At 47.7% G+C, this 19,479-nt stretch overlaps 1 protein-coding gene across 1 annotated transcript; it reads left to right on the top strand.

Annotated features, from left to right (window-relative positions):
* The first annotated feature begins 525 nt into the window (after window positions 1-525).
* SCD (stearoyl-CoA desaturase (delta-9-desaturase)) lies at window positions 526-19,103 on the top strand. Its single transcript, XM_011935544.1, has 6 exons — window positions 526-1,535; window positions 2,058-2,340; window positions 6,686-6,816; window positions 8,737-8,942; window positions 10,826-11,058; window positions 15,013-19,103. Exons 1-6 carry the CDS (start codon window positions 1,509-1,511, stop codon window positions 15,210-15,212), a joined length of 1,080 nt encoding a protein of 359 aa, XP_011790934.1. The 5' UTR covers window positions 526-1,508; the 3' UTR covers window positions 15,213-19,103.
* The last annotated feature ends 376 nt before the right edge of the window (window positions 19,104-19,479 follow it).

Below are 19,479 nucleotides of genomic sequence, written 5' to 3'. Positions count from 1 at the left end.
CAGACCCGGAAAAGATGGGGGCACAGGGACAGATCAGTAGGGTCAGAGCATCTCAGGGACCGAGGGCAGTATGGTCCTGAACAGGGATTAAGAGCTTGGGCTCTCATATGGCGTTTCTGGGCTCAATTGCCAGCTCCATCACTTACTGGTTGCTGTGATCATGGGCAAGTTATTCCATCTCTCCATATATCTTTCCACACTTTTAAAATGGAATAATGGGGTACCCACCTCCCAGGGTCACAGTGAGGATTACAGAAGACGATTCTTGTGAATTGGCTGGCAGTAATAACTCAATACCTGCCAGCTATTCTTATTCCACATCCAAACCCTTTCGCCTGCTGCTGGGTGAAAGCACATGTCAGTGTTTCCTGACTGTTTCCACAAAGATTCCAAAATTACAACCTGCCAGTCTGAAGAATCTCCAAAACCTCCCGCACGCATCCTGGAGGCGCGGGCATGGGGATGGGACTGTTTGCCCGGGGCCTGAACAGGATTCGTGCGCCTAGGCACACACACCAGCCAGACTGCGTGCGGCCCGAGTCGGGTGCGGTCCCGGGTGAGCAGCGCGTGGCTGGTGGGCGGGACACAGCCATTGTTCGCAGGCGGACTGAGCCCCCAGCGCTCGCCCGGGAGGGAGGCGGGGCTTCCCGCGTCCCCGGAGCTCCCGGTCCCGGGGTGGCGGCCTCGTCTCCCTGCCGCGCGCTTGGGGGGACGGGAAGACGGGACGGAGTTGTGAGTAGTGGGCGTCCCCCGAGGCTTCCCCACTGTTTCCTGAGAAACTTCCCCAGGGCCCACCCAGCCGTTCGCCGTGTGCCCGCGGGCCGGTCCTGGGCTAGCCTCCGCGCCCCAGCCCCAAACCGGGTACCCAGTCCCTTCCAGAGAGAAAGCTCCTAACGCGGGGTGCCGGGCAGAGGCCCAGCGGCGGGTAGAAGAGAAGCTGAGAAGGAGAAAGGGAGGGGAGGGGGAGCGAGGAGCTGGCGGCAGAGGGAACAGCAGATTGCGCCGAGCCAATGGCAACTGCAGGACGAGGTGGCACCAAATTCCCTTCGGCCAATGACGAGCCGGAGTTTACAGAAGCCTCATTAGCATTTCCCCAGGGGCAGGGGCAGGGGCAGGGGCCGGGTGGTGTGGTGTCGGTGTTGGCAGCATCCCGGCGCCCTGCTGCGGTCGTTGCGAGCCTTGGCCTCTGTCTCCTCCCTCTCCCGCCCTCACCTCCATGCGGGGCCGCACGCGCCAGTCAACTCCGCGCACTTTGCCCCTGCTTGGCAGCGGATAAAACGGAGCTGAGGAAATACCGGACACGGTCACCCATTGCCAGCTCTAGCCTTTAAATTCCCGGCTCAGGGACCTCCACGTACCGCGGCTAGGGCCTAGACACCCAGCTAGCGTGCACGGCGCCGCGGCTCAGCGCGCACCGGCGGCCTTCGAAACCGCAGTCCTCCGGCGCCCCCGAACTCCGCTCCGCCGCCTCAGCCCCTGGAAAGTGATCCCGGCATCCGAGAGCCAAGATGCCGGCCCATTTGCTGCAGGAGGATGTGAGTTTCCCAGCCTGGCCCCGTACTGCAGAGTCGCCGGCGCGGGCTGGGCTTCCAGGGGACGGGTTGGTGGCAGAAGAGAGGGGAGAGCTCCGCGGAGGACTTGGCCATGTTTTTCGAGTTGTGCTGCCTTCAGTGAGCTGGGATGTGGATTGTAATTTGGGGACTTGAGTCTCCAACTTTTGTTTCTTAAGCTTTAAAGAAAAATCCGGTCGTGCTGGTGTTTTTATGAATTATGCGGGTTTTCCTTTGTGTTCGCGGGGATGTGAGTGCTTTGCTTCTCCTTCCTACTGCCGCCTCCCCGTAGGTTTCGCGCCCCTCGTCCCCCGCCCCTAGTGTATCTGTACAGTTTCTGGGAACTTCTCTCCGTTGCATCTCGGATACACCCTACCCTCAGTGAACTCCGGCGCTGGGGAAGGGTCTTTGCTGTCCACCCTTCCCCCAGCGTGATTAGAGAGCGGAGCGGCCCCAGCTGCCTCCACGTGTCTCTTCTCCTGACTGTCCTCTTCCTCCCCCTTCCAGATCTCTAGCTCCTATACCACCACCACCACCATCACAGCGCCTCCCTCCAGGGTCCTGCAGAATGGAAGAGATAAGTTGGAGACGACGCCCCTCTACTTGGAAGAAGACATTCGCCCTGATATCAAAGATGATATATATGACCCCTCCTACAAGGATAAGGAAGGCCCAAGCCCCAAGGTTGAATATGTCTGGAGAAACATCATCCTTATGTCTCTACTACACTTGGCAGCCCTGTATGGGATCATTTTGATTCCTACTTGCAAGTTGTACACCTGTCTTTGGGGTAAGCAGCCTCCCTGTCCTCCTGACCTAGTCCTCCAGGTACTCACTGCTCTTTTAATAAGGTGGGATCTTACACAGGACACCAGCCCCTCCCAGCCTCTCAGCTGGGGTTTTTCTCAGGCATTTTCTTTGGTTGCTTCAGGCCCAGTGGGCTGGGAAGAGCCTGGGGGTACTGAGATGCAGGAATGTCAATGCTGGGGGTTGAGAGCTCTGGGACCTTGTGCTTGTGGGCTTTGAAGTGTGGACCTGTGCTGGAGAGTCAGCTTTCCCTGAAAGAGCTTTTCTGTTTGAGTCATTTGCTTGGCTGCCTGTCCCACCCCTGCCAACCACAAAAGAATCAAAGCCCTCTACCTGGGAGGCATGGGAACATGGTACTAAACCATTGGCTTTCTAGGGTCTGTGTTGAGCAGTCATGGGCTAGCGCAACGGGAAACTACTCAGGGAGAGAGTTTATTGGAAAAGCAGGAACAGAGAGGTTATCCACGAAACTATTTTGACCTGACCCCTTGGCCAGACCAGGCTTCTTCGTTACAGAGGAAGATGAAGCTCCCGTGTAACCCGAGTCACAGAGATGTGTGTTGCTCTGTTACTCTACATTCCAGGGTGCTGCATATACCAGTCAACAAAATGCTCTTAGAATGAAATCAGCTTGAAGATATGTTTCGTGTTCCATCCCTCATCCAGCCTGCTTCAGGCCCCCCTCCTGATGCCATGAAGTGCCAAGAATTCTGCACCTTCCAACACCAGTCCTACCCATTCCTCCTTGCCAGGGACATCGAGGCCAGGCCAGAAAAGAGCCTTGAGAAAAGAGAGCCTGGTCTTGAGGCTGCTGTAATGAGGGAGACAGTTCCCAGTTTGTCCCTGACCTGCCCTTAGCTCAGCTCTTTCAGGGACCCATTGGTATGGCCTGATGGCATGGTTCTGCCCCCTGGATACGCACATGCGCTTTGCAGGTTTTTTCACCTCTGCCACTATGAGCCTAAGTTGGGAAGGGAGAGCAGGGAGCTCTGCAGAGGTAGGGCCCCTGCATTGCTACTCTCTAAGGGGTGGTGAGCCAGGACTTCTCCTCCAGAAAACAACTTGAGGTTTTTCAGAGCAGCCTCAGGTGTGGGATACTTTCTGACAGCTGGCTCTTGCTCTTGAAGGGTAATTATGTAGAAGAGCTGGGAGGCCAAGTTTTAGCTGTTTCCCTCAGGACCCCTCTTAGGTCTTACGAAGATAGTGAGATCTGGTTCATTGAGCTTTGTTTCCAGAAATCCTCCAGGTGCTACAGTGAAATGCAACTGAGAAGAGCCCCTTTGTCAGAATCTCAGTTTTTCTAGGGACCACCTGTGGGCAACAGTACTTTTTTAGGATTGGGAAGGTAGCATTCCTTGGGTTACATATGTGTCACAGCTGTGACACAGACGGAACAGGCCAGGTGCAGATCAGTTCATCTGCATACCAGGAAGGGCTCTTGTATTTGTGAGGGGAGGGCAACATCTGTTGTCTGGCCCCTCTGAGGATCCAACAGAACTTCAGTTGCAACATGAGGGATGAAGAGCAGGGATAGCATTCCCCAAAGAGTCAGTGGATGCCTCTCTCCACCCTTTCTCCCAAGGGTGATGAGGTCTTCACCCTTCATCCTCATCACCAGAGGATGGTCTTCACCAGTAGTTTTCTCACCTGCAAGCTCCTTCCAGCCTTAGCACTCCCTGTAGGTTTTCTGAAGCCCAGAGTTTGACCCAATTGCCTCTGCTTGGTTACCCTCAGTTGCTAGTGCAGGGAGCAGAATTCCATCCCAAAGTCAAGGCTGTGCCTCCTACATTTTTTTGGTGACCTGCCCATGGGTGTGTGCTGTGCCTTTGGGCAGAAAAATGTGGCTCACAGAGACTGGATGGTAAACTTATTGCACTGGGCCCTTTGGTGGATGGCTTAGCTGAAAGAACGACCATCTTGATAAGGGGATATCAGAACTCTGTCTTAAGAAACAAGGAGGATAAGCGGAGGAGGGTCAGAAGTCAACCTGGACATCTTCTCTTCCCACCTTCAGAATTTAGGAGCTTCACCTTTCTTGTTTTAATCCCTATGGACAATGTTAAATTAGCAACTGGTCGTGATTCCAGCATTTCTTATGACCGAGCAATTTTGAGAGCCTTAAATCTCTTTCATTTTGGAGTCTCCCAAAGGAGCCCTTAGGGTAGAACTAAGGAGAATGCCTCTGGCAACACTGAGCCAGAGGCAAAACCATTCAAGTCTCTTTCTTAAGGCCAGAGCAATGAGATGATGCTTAACCATCAATTTGGACATTTTCTTCCCCTGGGGAGGAGACAGGGAATAAATCTCCAACTGATTTAAGCCCTTCTGTTTGATAGACTTAGAGGTGTTTCTAGAAAAGGCACCAGAGTGCCTGAGTTCTTTCCATTTGCCTGTTAATATAGGATCTTATATACGTTCTGAGTCAACTTGCCCCAGGGTCTTTTTTGGCAAGTAACAAGCCCAGAAGCTCCTTTGCTCATTAGAAAGGGCTCTGGCTCAACTGATGGTTTTCCCAGTAAGGTGCAGGTTAGATACTGTATCTGGGGAGATGTCAATCGCCACTTGGCTTGAGGGCAGATCACCTGGGGCCTCAATCCCCACTCTGAGGGAATGTGGAGAGAGCTCTTCTTAGGGCTGACTCTGGCTCTATGGCTCTCCTGGAGACCTTATAGGAGGAATAGGAGAGAAGAAAGGAGGTAGGGTTGGGGGGAAAAGGAGGTTGTTTAGGAAACAGCTATCAATGGCTGCAAAAGAACACAGGACAATTTGTTACAATGTGTGGTGTCTCCAACTGCAACTAAGTTCTGTGGCCACTGAGGATCTATTGTTTCTAGCTGTTTCCCTAGGAATGAAACATTGTTAACATTCATTCCTAGGAATGAAACATTGTTAACAGTTTCTACCAAGGCCACAGCTTCTGCCTGCTAGAGCTATGGAACAGAGAAAGAGATGGGTACACCTAGCAGCCCACTTCCTGCCTTGGCCTCCCAAAATGCTGGGATGACAAAATGGTTCATACTGCACCTGGCCCTCTGCTGTTATTTTAATAACACTCTTGCATGTGGGTCCTGAGTTCTGCAGGAGTAGTTTGTGGCCCTTAAAACCTTAGTGAAGACCTCAATAGAGGTGAAAGGAAATAGCTAGGCCCTGGGAGAATGCCTTTAAGATGAAGAATGAGTGGTAAGAGCACTATTCTCTCTCCTGCCTTCCCAGTTAGAGATTATATCTGGCACCTCTTGAGCCTGCCTGCAGGTCTCCAGGAAGGTGAGGGAAGACAATGGTGGGGTGCTCCACTGACAGCTTGAAGAATATCCTACCATTGTTTAGAATGAGCATTGCCCGGTGAGAGTATGGGCTGACAGGGATGTAGCAAAGGCGAGACAGAGGAACTGTGCATGTATCTTGGGGGAGGTGGATGGTATAGCTGGAACGTGAAATCTCTGGTAAATCTTAAGATACTGTGCAAATTGGATTTATGCACAAATTGGATTAGGGCTAATTTTTCCCTGATATGTCCACACTGCCTGCTAGAATATTTAAATGCTTTTTTGTACCAGTTGATAAATGGCCATGGTCTGAATCCCCTAAAAGTCCCCTACAACTAAGTGCTTCTCAAATTGGTCAGTGCCCAGATTGTACTGGCTGTTATTTTATTTTTTGAGATAAGGTCTTTCTCTGTTGATCAGGACTTGAGTGCAGTGACGGGATGGTGGCTCACCGCAGCCTCGACCTCCTGGGCTCAAGAGATCCTCCCACCTCAACCTCTTGCGTAGATTATCTGTAGAGACAAGGTCTCCCTATGTTACCCAGGCTGGTCTCGAACTCCTGGGCTCAAGGGGATCTTCCTGCTTTGGCCTCCCAAAATGTTGGGATGACAACGTGGTTCACACTGCACCTGGCCCTCTGCTGTTATTTTAATAACACCCTTGCTTATGGGTCCTGGGCTCTACAGGAGTAGTTTGTGGCCCTTAAAACCTTAGAGAAGGCCTAGATAGAGGTGAAAGGAGATAGCTAGGCCCTGGGAGATTGCCTTTAAGATGAAGAATGAGTGGTAAGAGCACTATTCTCTCTCCTGCCTTTCTGACTCCTTAGTTCCTGGGATTCCTTAGCTTATCTTTTTGTCCTGGGTTGAGAGGCTGTGGGGTAATGATATTTTTCAAGTGGTAAAATCTAAGGGATGTGGTTATCCCTGGAGTTCATGGGAAAGCCAATTCTCACTCAAAGCCTGAAGAAGACAGTTTCTGGCAAAGAAGAGAGTGTCGTTGGCATTCTTTCCCAGATGGAACTCACACTGATTGGTGACTCCCCCCGCTGTCTTCTCCTGGCAGGGTTATTCTACTATGTTATCAGTGCCCTGGGCATAACAGCAGGAGCTCATCGTCTGTGGAGCCACCGATCTTACAAAGCTCGGCTGCCCCTGCGGCTCTTTCTCATCATTGCCAACACAATGGCATTCCAGGTAAGAAGCTGTCTCTGCTCAGCTGTTTGTCATCCACCCTATCAATGGTCCGGGGACAGAAAGGAGGGATCAGCGCCAGAGGGGAGCCACACCTGGACAGCCATTTCACTTTCCTCTCTCCTGTGGTCCCCTCAAGTGCCAGTTCAGTCCTTAAGTCCATGAAGAATGAAGAGACTTCTGAGTCTTGGAAGAGGGAACTGGAAAATAAATGGAAAATATTCTTGATGTGTAGGAATATTTTTGATCCTAAGGTCCCTCTGTTGTCACACATTCTGGCTGTTGTGGCTCTTCATCATAAGGGCCTTTGGCACATAAGCCAGAGACTGACCTTAGATTCCTGGGCAGACACTGGACAATAAATTCACTATTTAAGGTAAATATCTTAGGGAGGCAGAGCTGGGAGGCTCATTGGAGCCCAGGAGTTTGAAGCTGCAGTGAGCCATGATACCACCACTGCACTCCAGCCTGGGTGACAAGACCCCAACTTAAAAAAAAAAAAAAAAATTAAAAAAGTGAATAACTTAGGACTCCACCACAGTGGGACTGAAGCTGATGTTCCCAGACTCATGAACTCTTATTTTCAGATAACGAGAGCAAACACTTTTATGTGCCTGGCACTATTGTAAGCATTTGATATAAAGTCCTCACAACAATCTTAGGAAGTAGATACTATTATCCCCATTTTACAGATGAGGAAACCAACTTACAGAGAGATTAGATAGACCAACCCAACATTGTGGCCCTTTCTTGGGCTGCCATGGTGGCTAAGTAAAACAAGGCAAAAAGTTTAGAGCAGGCAGGGCACGGTGGCTCACGCCTGTAATCCCAGCACTTTGGGAGGCCGAGGCGGGCAGATCACGAGGTCAGGAGATCGAGACCATCCTGGCTAACATGGTGAAACCCCGTCTCTACTAAAAATACAAAAAATTAGCCTGGTGTGGTGGTGGGCACCTGTAGTCCCAGCTACTCAGGAGGCTGAGGCAGGAGAATGGTGTGAACCCGGGAGGCGGAGCTTGCGGTGAGCTGAGATTGCACCTCTGCACTCCAGCCTGGGTGACAGCTAGACTCCGTCTCAAAAAAAAAGGAAAAGAAAAAGTTTATAGCAAAGACGAGATGAAGGGAAATGGGGAAAGGGAATGCATCCATTATAGTCATTAAGCTGTAGCAATGGGCAAATGATAGCATATGGCATGGGGCTTAGCTTGGAGCAAGAGGAAGAAAGGAAACCAATTTAATGGTGACAATATCCCAAGAACTTACCACATTTGCATAATCATCTCTGCCATAGCAACTTATACCTTGAGGGCTTCCAAGGTTGTCCTGTGGAGCAAAGGGAAGGAAGAGAGATATTGGTACATTCTTTAAGGGATGGAAAAAGTCATGAAGAAGCCCAGAGGTCATTTGAAAAATGCAGTCATGATCATGAGTTGCCTGCCTGGCCTTGTTATTGGGTTGTATGAGCTCTTTTGCAAGGCATCAGAATGGTGCACCCTGCAACTTTATCTGCTGATTGGGACCCTAGGACACAAGACTGCCTGCCCCATGTTCTCCATGCCCAGGGATTAGGTACCTCATGAGGATCTTTTCCAACATTTCTTGCTTAAAGAATTGCAATGTTCTCACTTCTTGAAACTCTCTGAGCTCTGTATGATTTACCTCTGTTCCACCCACCATATAACTTTCCAGAAACAGCAGTCCCATTGCTATGGTCCTGGGACTTTAAGTTGCTTTTTCTACTTAAGCTTCAGTGACAAGTTGGGAGAAGAGGGGAGGCAACTCCATGACTCCTTTGGAGCCCAGATTCCTGGATATTTTGTGAGGCTGGGCTGAGCGCCTTGGGCTCTTGATACCTTTCCATTGGGATTCTCCTAAGAGGGTGTCTATCCTCAAGCCTTACATTCCTCTTCTCTCTCTCCCCAGAATGATGTCTATGAATGGGCTCGTGACCACCGTGCCCACCACAAGTTTTCGGAAACACATGCAGATCCTCATAATTCCCGACGTGGCTTTTTCTTCTCTCACGTGGGTTGGCTGCTTGTGCGCAAACACCCAGCTGTCAAAGAGAAGGGCGCTACGCTAGACTTGTCTGACCTAGAAGCAGAGAAACTGGTGATGTTCCAGAGGAGGTGAGTGAAGCCCTGATGGAGGTGGGGATACGGCCCTGACATCTGGTCATCAGGGACCCCATTTTTTCTCCTAAGACTTATAAAATATAACCTGAGAAATTTACTGCGTTTGCGTGTTCACAATCATGACTTAAAATCCCAGTTTTTAACATCCCACAGGCCCATAGCCATAGACTATTGCTCCATTTCTTTCTCTCTGAGGTATCTTAATTAAACCCATTGCATTCAACAGATGTGTGTTGTCCTAGGGCAGTCATAGATTCAAAGATGTTTATAGCCTACTTGCCTAGGTTTGTTTGTTCGTTTGTTTTTCAACAGAGTCTTTCTCTCTTGCCCAGGCTGGAGTGCAGTGGCACAATCTTGGCTCACTGCAACCTTGACTTCCCAGGCTCAAGCAATCCTTCCACCTCAGCCTCCTGAGTATCTGGGACTACAGGCACACACCACCATGCCCAGCTAATTTTTTGTAAAGACAAGGTCTCCCTCACTATATTGCCCAGGCCGGTAGCTTAGTTCTTACCTTCAAAAAGTTTGTAGCCTATGAGGGGGTGGAGAGATGAGCCAAGTATCCAGATAACCATGGTATAAGGCAGAATATTTTCTGTACTATGAGAGGTATAAAGGAGAGGGAGATTGCTCAACAGGCAACACCAAGGAAGTGTTTATGAAATAAGTAGTGTTGGAATCCACCAACGGATAGAAATTTTTACAACTATGTGTGGGGAGAGACAGTGCAAACAGAAGAAACAGAATGAGCTAAAGCATAAAGCATGTTCTAGCAATCGAGTCCTTTTGCTTGAAGTATAGGGTGTGGGAAGAAGTAAGACTAGAGAGACTAATGCCATCCTTGTCGAGTTCTAAAAGCAGACTTAGGATTTAATTCAATAAGCAATAGGAAGGCATTACATCTTTCGAATTGCAATGTGGCATAGGTAGAGATGTGCTTTAAGAAGGCTGCTTTTAGAACAAATGTAAGAAACCATTGAGCCAAAGTGAGAGGTAGGGACATAAGTTAGGAAATGAGGAGCCCTGCTAGTGAAGCAGTGGCAGAAATGGAAAAAAAAAGTTGGGTGCAGGGAATGTCAGTGATGTAAAAGTCAAAGACTTGACTACTGAAGGGATGTAGGGGATCAGTGCCCTTGGAATATCAGTGATCTGGTCTACATTGAGAATGAAGATTGAGAAAGGGCTTCCAGAGGGACAGATAGCTGCAGTGATCAAGGACACTCAATGGGCCTCTGAGGGAAAAGATGACCAAAGAACTAGGGGGTAGCTAGCAGAAAATGGAGGCATGACACTAAGACTGAAAAAGAGTGCTGATGAAAAAGAGAAAGGAGCCCAAAGGCAGATGGGAAAACCAGCCAAGGATGGAGAGACATCTGTTCATTAGTTTGTAAGTTGGACCTCACCTATTTTACCAACGTGGTATTATGCGCGAGTAAAAATCGGCGATGGCTGGGCATGGTGGCTCGTGCCTGTAATCCCAGCACTTTGGGAGGCTGAGGCAGGAGGATTGCTTGAAAGTTCAGGCATTCGAGACCAGCCTGGGAAACATAGTGAGCCCTCATCTCTACAAAAAAATTAAAAACTAAATGGGCATGATGGTTCATGCCTGTGGTCCCAGCTACTCAGGAGGCTGAGGAGGGAGGATCCCTTGAGCCCAGGAGTTAAGACTGCGGTGAACTATGGTCATGCCACTGCACTCCAGCCTTGGCAACAGTGTGAGACCCTGTCAAAAAAAAACCAAAGTAAAACAATGAACTTAGAGTCAGACAAGCAAATTCAACATGGAAGAAAGAGACAGCCCATCCCAATTCGTGTAGAAGATCCATGTAGGTGTGGAGTCCCCCTCCATTGACCTGGTGTCTGGTCTATCACTGCAGGTACTACAAACCTGGCTTGCTGCTGATGTGCTTCATCCTGCCCACGCTGGTGCCCTGGTGTTTCTGGGGTGAAACTTTTCAACACAGCGTGTTTGTGGCCACTTTCTTGCGATATGCTGTAGTGCTTAATGTCACCTGGCTGGTGAACAGTGCTGCCCACCTCTTCGGATATCGTCCTTATGACAAGAACATCAGCCCCCGGGAGAATATCCTGGTTTCATTTGGAGCTGTGGGTAAGTCAGCTGTCCAAGCAAGACTACATCCAGTGGTCTGCTGATTAGGGGATTAGGCTCGGAGCCAGAAAAACTAGATAAACCTGTTTTTGATGGCTACTTTGTATCTCCGTTTTTCCACTATAAAACTAGGGGGCAGTATACTGGAAAACCCTTTTGAGAGTCAGGCAACATGTTTTATGTAAAAATGAAAGGATAAGAAAGAAAACACAAAAAAACACTGATCTTGATTCCAGGTTCTAAAACAATTTCCAAATGCCATGTATGCTCCAGGCGCGGCGGCTCACGCCTGTAATCCCAGCACACGGGGAGGCCGAGGCGGGCAGGTCACCTGAGGTCAGGAGTTTGAGATCAGTCTGGCCAACATGGTGAAACCCTGTTTCTACTAAAAACCCAACCAAACAAACAAAAAAACAGAAACCAAATGCCATGCACGATGAGCACCTTGGAGTTTTCCTTTCTTTCATCAACTCTGGGCCAGACTGCAGTCTTGCTTGAGGCAAGGAATGCATAAATAGAACAATGGGGTCATCTGAGTGGCCAGTAAGCCTGGTGTTTTATGAACTTCAAGTACACCACACAAAGTATTTTTTATCTTATCCACTCTACTCAGATATGCCTTGCTTTAAGTGTGTGCCATGCCTTACTGTTTGGTGATGCCATTATGAAGAGCATCAAAATAACTGCTGGTGGCCCTTTACTACCACCTACTATCTTGTCTCCTCTCATCCTCTGTTTTTCTCTCTTCTATTCTGGGCTAGGAACATCCCTTCCCCTAACATGCCTTCAGGAATCTCCCAGTAAAGCAGTGTGATCACAAGTTTCTGCTCAATTCTCTAACATTGATCTTTTCCTTTCTTTTCTAATGAGACGGGGTCTCACCATGGTGCCCAGGCTGGTCTTGAACTCTGGGCTCAAGTGATCCTCCTGCCTCAGCCTCCCAACGTATCTACATTTTTTTCTCTGTCCCTCTTTCCAACTGAATATAGACTTTGACCAAGGCCCTGAATGAGTTTTCCTTAAATAGATCTGGTGACCTCTTCTCTCCAGTAATTGGTGCTATTTCTCATTCAGTAATATCTAGACAACCACACTACTCCACACATTTATGCAGGTCATTGCCTAACACTCATTTTCTTTTTCTCTTTAAAATCTTCCTTTATATTCTCAAAACCATCTTTATTATCTTTTAAATTGTTGTTGTTGAGACAGAATCTCACTCTGTTGCCCAGGTTTCAGTGCAGTGGTGTGATCACGGCTCACTGCAGCTATGACCTCCTGGGCTCAAGCAATCCTCTGGGCTCAGCCTCCCAAGTAACTGGTACTACAGGTGCATGCCACCATGCTTGGCTAATTTTTCTATTTTTTGTGGAGACAGGGTTTTGTCATGTTGTACAGGCTACTCTTGAACTCCTGAGCTGAAGTGATCTGTCTGCCTTGACCTCCCAAAGTGCTGGAATTATAATAGGCGTGAGCCACTGCGCCTGGCCTACTTTATTAAAAGGATTTATTTGTCTAGGCGAGGTGGCTTACACCTGTAATCCCAGCCGCCGAAGTGGGTGGATCACTTGAGGTCAGGAGTTAGAGATCAGCCAGGCCAATATGGTGAACCTCTGTCACTACTAAAAAAAAAAGAAAGAAAGAAAGAAAAAAAAAAAGGAAAGTATAAAAAAATTAGCCAGGCATGGTGGCACGCGCCTGTAGTCCCAGCTACTCAGGAGGCTGAGGCAGAAGAATTGCTTGAACCCAGGAGGCGGAGGTTGCAGTGAGCTGAGATTGTGTCACTGCACTCCAGCCTCGGTGACAGAGTGAGACTCCATCTCAAAAATATATGATAAAAATAAAAGCTTTTTTTCTCTCTCTCTCTTTTTAACTTGCACGTATCTCCTTTCAGACACCTTCTTGCTGCCTATTCTTACTTTAACCATGATTAAAATAAATCACATACGCTGTATAAATCTGAGATTATCACAGGAATGGAGTTTCTGGCTTGAGATGTGTTCCCTATTGCAAGTGGATCTATAATGATCTTCCCCGCCTCCAGCCTCTGGGTGGCCATCAGTTCAAAGTGGCTGCCAATATCTGACCTGTCTTTGTTATCATTCACTCCTCCTTGCCTGCTGCTTGCCTCCCTTATCACCTCACCCTTTGTTCTCCCCCAGCTCTGTTGCCTGCCACCCTAATCTTTTTGTTTCTTGAATTACCTCCCCGACTGTCACATGCTCATCTTCTCTGCCAAATTAACCTTCTCCCTTGAGCCTTTCTTGGGCTGTCTCTTGCTGCCCCAGTTGCAGAGTCCTGTCTTCTTTCTACCCGTTGACGCTCTTCCTCTTTTTTTTTTTTTCTCCCTTGTCTGTGTGCATCCGATTCCATTTTAAATCTGGTAACTAAAGGCCTGGCTAGTGCTTACACAGAGCCCAGCTGCAAAACCATTAATGGACATTAATAATCCTCAGTACCTTTATTCCTGGCATTCTGCCTCCGTCCTCCCCAGTTCACACTGCAGATCATCAGGTATCACAGAGGGAGGACATACCTTGAAATGCCCTAGATGACGTCATTTACTTTGCAGGACTTCTTGCCTTGCTTCTGATTAATGTCATGACTGGTCTGTCTGAGGGTATTTTTATCTACAAAGAGCCAAATATTAGCTCTTAGTAGCTATCCTTTACTCATGCCTGATTAGGGTCAGTATTATTTTTGGCTGTGGTTCAGAAAGAAGAGTCCTGCCAAGAGTTGGCAAACTCTCTATCTGCCGAGTTTCCAAGCTTTACACGTTAGATAAATTCCCCTGAATCCAGAATTTGTTTGTTTTCCTCCCTCCAGCAAAGTGAAATGCTCATCCCAAGAGTCCTCAAAATCTCAGAGGTTAGAGGGTATCTAAGCATTTCCATTTTTCTTCCCTCAGAGAGCTTCTGTTTTATCAGCACCTCCCCCACACCAGGGTCAAAGCTCAAAAAAGTTGGAGCACCCCTGGCAACTGCAGTGACTGAGGACATTCCAGCCTCTGGGCTGGCCTTTCTTCTGATCTTTGGCTGTAGGGACCACTCTGTAGGAACCTCTCACCCCTAGAGGTAGTTCCAGTGTGGTGGGGAAAGGTGTGCTTCTTTACTCTTTTTTTTTTTTTTTTTTTTTGAGACGGAGTCTCAGTCAGCAGGCTGGAGTGCAGTGGCGCAATCTCGGCTCACTGCAAGCTCCGCCTCCCGGGTTCACGCCATTCTCCTGCCTCAGCCTCTGGAGTAGCTGGGACTAAAGATGCCCGCCACCACGTCCGGCTAATTTTTTGTATTTTTTTTAGTAGAAACGGGGTTTCACCGTGTTAGCCAAGATGGTCTCGATCTCCTGACCTCGTGATCTGCCCGCCTCGGCCTCCCAAAGTGTTGGGATTACAGGCGTGAGCCACCGCGCCCGGCTTCACTCATTTTTTTAAGAGTCATAGCCAGAGTGCTTCATTCTGCAAGCACGTGCACATACACACAGAGCCTTGAGGGCAGGGCCAAGAATGAATTTGGAATTTTCCAATCTGATATCCATTCCCAAAAGTAGGAGCTTCTCTCTAGTCATTTTATCCTCTGAGAAACTCAGTTCTCCTCCCACAGGGCTCCCAGACAGCCATGGGTGACCAGGGTCTCCAATCACTCCTTAAGATGCCTTTGACTGGCCAGGTGCAGTGACTCATGACTGTAATCCCAGTACTTTGGGTGGTCAAGGTGGGAGGGTTGCTTGCAACATGGCAAGACCCCATCTCTACAAAAAAAGTAAAATAATAAAAGTAAAGATGCTTCTGAGGGGATCTATTTGGTTCATATTAAAAGAGACTGAATTCATCCATTCATTCAACAATAGTGAGTTTCTCCCAGGTATGAGGTACCCTGCTAGCTAACTGGTATGCACAAATCAAGAAGACCTCAGTGCACCGTCACTCCATGACTTCTCTTCCTGCTTTTGTTTCAGGTGAGGGCTTCCACAACTACCACCACTCCTTTCCCTATGACTACTCTGCCAGTGAGTACCGCTGGCACATCAACTTCACCACATTCTTCATTGATTGCATGGCCGCCCTTGGTCTGGCCTATGACCGGAAGAAAGTCTCCAAGGCCGCCGTCTTGGCCAGGATTAAAAGAACCGGAGATGGAAGCTACAAGAGTGGCTGAGTTTGGGGTCCCTCTGGTTCCTTTTTCGAAAGCCAGCCAGGCAGAGATTTTAATGTCTGTTTATTAACTACTGAATAATGCTACCAGGATGCTAAAGATGATGATGTTAACCCATTCCAGTCCAGTATTTTAAAACACAAAAGTATTGAAAGTCAACAACTCTGCCTTTATGATGCTAAGCTGATATTATTTCTTCTTTTATCCTCTCTCTCTTCTAGGCCCATTGTCCTCCTTTTTACTTTGTTGCTATCGCCCTCCTTTCTCTTACTGCCTCCCAGGCAAGCAGCTGGTCAGTCTTTGTTCAGTGTCCAGCTTCCAAAGCCTAGACAACCTTTCTGTAGCCTAAAACGAATGGTCTTTTCTCCAGATAACTGTCTTTCCTTGAGCTGTTGTGAGCTTTGAAGTAGGTGGCTTGAGCTAGAGATAAAACAGAATCTTCTGAGCAGTCCTCTGTTAATTATCTTCAGCCCAGGCTTTTGCTAGATGGAATGGAAAAGCAACTTCACTTGACACAAAGCTTCTAAAGCAGGTAAATTGTCAGGGGAGAGAGTCAGCATGTATGAATGTAAGGATGAGGGAAGCGAAGCAAGAGGAACCTCTTGCCATAATCACACATGCAGCTGCCTACTTAGTGAGGACTTCAAGCCCCACCACACAGCGTGCTTCCTTTCTCTCCTGGCTCGGGGTAAGAAGTGGCTGTGGTGTTTGGCAATGCTAATTCAATGTCACAACATATAGTTTAGGCTGAGGATAAAGAAGAGACGTTTTAAGTTTGTAGTAAAAGTGGTCCCTGCTGGGAAAGGGTTTTCTTTTCTTTTTTTTTTTTTCTTTAATAACAAGATTTCTTAGTTCATGTGTCAAGAAGTCTTGAAGTTGGGTGTTTCCAGAATTGGTAAAAACAGCAGCTCATAGAATTTTGAGGATTCCATGAGCTGCTCATCACAGTTCTTTCCTCTTTCTGCTCTGCCATCTTCAGGATATTGGTTGCTCCCCTCATAGTAATAAGATGGCTGTGGCATTTCCAAACATCCAAAAAAGGGAAGGATTTTAGGAGGTAGAGTCGGGTCAAACATAATATATATACACATATATACATTGGTTAGAACATTAAACTATTAGAGTATTTTCCTCCCAAAGAGGGATGTTTGAAAAACCTCTGAAGGAGAGGAGGAATTAGTTGGGTTGCCAATTTCCTCTCCACTACTGGACATGAGATGGAAAGGTTGAGGGACAGGATCTATAGGCAGCTTCTAAGAGCGAACTTCACATAGGAAGGGATCTGAGAACACGTTGCCAGGGGCTTGAGAAGGTTACTGAGTGAGTTATTGGGAGTCTTAATAAAATAAGCTAGATATTAGATCCATTCATTAGTTAGTTCCAGTTTCTCCTTGAAATGAGTAAAAACTAGAAGACTTCTCCCCACAGTGTTGTGCCCCTTCACTCTTTTTTATTTTTATTTTTTTTTTGGCTCTGTTAACATCTAGCCTATAGAACTGCCTGGGGGGCAGGGTTAGGAATCTCTTCACTACCCTGATTCTTGATTCCTGGGTCTACCTTGTCTGTCCATTTTCTTTTCTTTTACCAGATCTTTCTCTTCCCTGGACAGGCAGCCTCCTTTGTGTGTATTCAGAGGCAGTGATGACTTGCTGTCCAGGCAGCTCCCTCCCACAGACGGAATGCTCAGGGTCACTGAACCACTGCTTCTTTTTCGAAAACAGAGCTAGCTGCCACTTTGACATGGGCTTTGGAGTGTCTCCACCTACACCCCTGTGCTCCCCTGCCACACTGATGGCTCAAGGCAAGGCTGGCAAACCCTCCCAGAAACATCTCTGGCCCAGAGAGCCTCTGTCTCCCTCTATCACAAGGCACAGCCAAGCCAAGTGCTCATGTTGAGCCAGTGGGCCAGCCACAGAGCAAAAGAGCGTTTATTTTCAGTCCCCTCTGTCTGGGTCAGAACCAGAGAGCAGGCTGAATGCCCCCTGCTTGCTCGGTAAGGGTGCCCCACCTGAGTCAGTGCTCTCAGCTGGCAGTGCAATGCTTGTAAAAGTAGGAGGAAACAGTTCTCACTGGGAAGAAGCAAGGGCAAGAACCCAAGTGCCTCACCTCGAAAGGAGGTCCTGTTCCCTGGAGTCAGGGTGAACTGCAAAGCTTTGGCTGAGACCTGGGATTTGAGATACCACAAACCCTGCTGAACAGAGTGTCTGTTCAGCAAACTAACCAGCATTCCCTACAGCCTAGGGCAGACAATAGTATAGAAGTCTGGAAAACAAACAAAAACAGAACATCAGTGTTTTGAGAACTTTGGACCACTCCTGTCCCTGTAACTCAGTCATCAAAGCGGAAGCCTGGCTTTGCTCTATTAAGATTGGAAATGTGCAGTACCAAACACTCAGTCCACTGTTGAGCCCCAGTGCTGGAAGGGATGAGGGCCTTTCTTCCTGTGTTAATTACATAGAGGCTACAGGGGTTAGCCTGGACTAAAGGCATCCATGTCTTTTGAGCTATTCACTTCAGTAGAAAAGAATCTAAGGGAAGATCACTGTAGTTTAGTTCTGCTGACCTGTGCGCCTACCCCTTGGAAATGTCTGCTGGTATTTCTAATTCCACAGGTCATCAGATGCCTGCTTGATAATATATGAACAATAAAAACAACTTTCACTTCTTCCTATTGTAATCGTGTGCCATGGATCTGATCTGTACCATGACCCTACATAAGGCTAGATGGCACCTCAGGCTGAGGGCCCCAATGTATATGTGGGTGTGGGTGTGGGTGGGGGTGGGGGTGTGTCTGCTGAGTAAGGAACACTATTTTCAGGATTCTAAAGCTCAGTTCAAGTGACACATTAATGATAAACTCAGATCGGATCAAGACTCTGGATTTCTAACAGTCCTTGCTTTGGGGGTGTGCTGACAACTTAACCCGGGTGCCTTACATCTTTTCTAATCACAGTGTTGCATATGAGCCTGCCCTCACTCCCTCTGCGGAATCCCTTTGCACCTGAGAGCCTACTGAAGTGACTGGTAGAAAAAGGGGCCTGAGTGGAGGATTATCAGTATTGCGATTTGCAGGATTCCCTTCTGGGCTTTATTCTGGAAACTTTTGTTAGGGCTGCTTTTCTTAAGTGCCCACATTTGATGGAGGGTGGAAGTAATTTGAATGTATTTGATTTATAATTTTATTTTATTTTTTGTTTTTGTTTTAGGTTAAAAGATGGTTGTAGCATTTAAAATGGAAAATTTTCTCCTTGGTTTGCTAGTATCTTAAGTGTATTCTCTGTAAGCGTAGTTGAAATGGGTCATCATGAAAGGTTAAAAAAGCAAGGTGGCCCTTTTTTGCTGGTGGTTAAGGCCAGGGCCTTTCCTACCACTGTGCCACTGACTTGCTGTGTGACCCTGGGCAAGTCACTGAACTATAATGTGCCTCAGTTTTCCTTCTGCTAAAATGGGGATAATAACACTGACCTACCTCAAAGGGCAGTTTTGAGGCATGACTAATGCTTTTTATAAAGCATTTTGGGATCCTTCGGCACAGGAATTCTCAAGACCTGAGTGGTTTTTATAATAGCAATGTCCACCATGAACTTGATATGTCCATGTGTCCCAGATGCTGTCATTAGTCTATATGGTTCTCCAAGAGATTGAATGACTCCATTGGAGAATTGGTGGATAACTAGCCAGAAAAAAATTGAGAATGCATAAACAACTCATTGCCATGGAAACATACAGAGGATACCTTTTCTTTGATTGGGTGGGATTTTTCCCTTTTTATGTGGGATAGTAGTTACTTGTGACAAGAATAATTTTGGAATAATTTCTATTAATATCAACTCTGAAGCTAATTGTACTAATCTGAGATTGTGTTTGTTCATAATAAAAGTGAAGTGAATCTGATTGTACTGGGTCTGGGAGGTTTTTTTGGCTGTGATTCAAAGTCTTGGGATTTATCTCTGGCTCATATCTATGTCTGTACCTTTAAAAGAAGTAGAAGTTACAATGGTTGACTCATACTCCAGTAACCTGGCCTGCTGTCCTAAAGGTAACTTTAGGTTAAACTCTGGGAAGCAGGAAGCCGGGAGTCTGCTGCCATTAAATCAAACACATTAACACCAGCTGGCAACTTGGCCCTGGGGAAGTGCCAGGGTTTTCAGGTGTGTCACGTGGTCAGTCACATAGACCTAAGATAAAGATACTGGGAGAGGAAGACACCAGCAAGAGAAGCACTCCCTGGGAAAGCAGTTTTTGGCTCTTGTTGCCCAGGCTGGAGTGC

The sequence above is a fragment of the Colobus angolensis genome, unplaced genomic scaffold (assembly GCF_000951035.1).
Source record: "Colobus angolensis palliatus isolate OR3802 unplaced genomic scaffold, Cang.pa_1.0 Scaffold144, whole genome shotgun sequence".
NCBI lineage: Eukaryota > Metazoa > Chordata > Mammalia > Primates > Cercopithecidae > Colobus > Colobus angolensis.
This window is presented reverse-complemented; position numbering and strand designations above follow the sequence as displayed.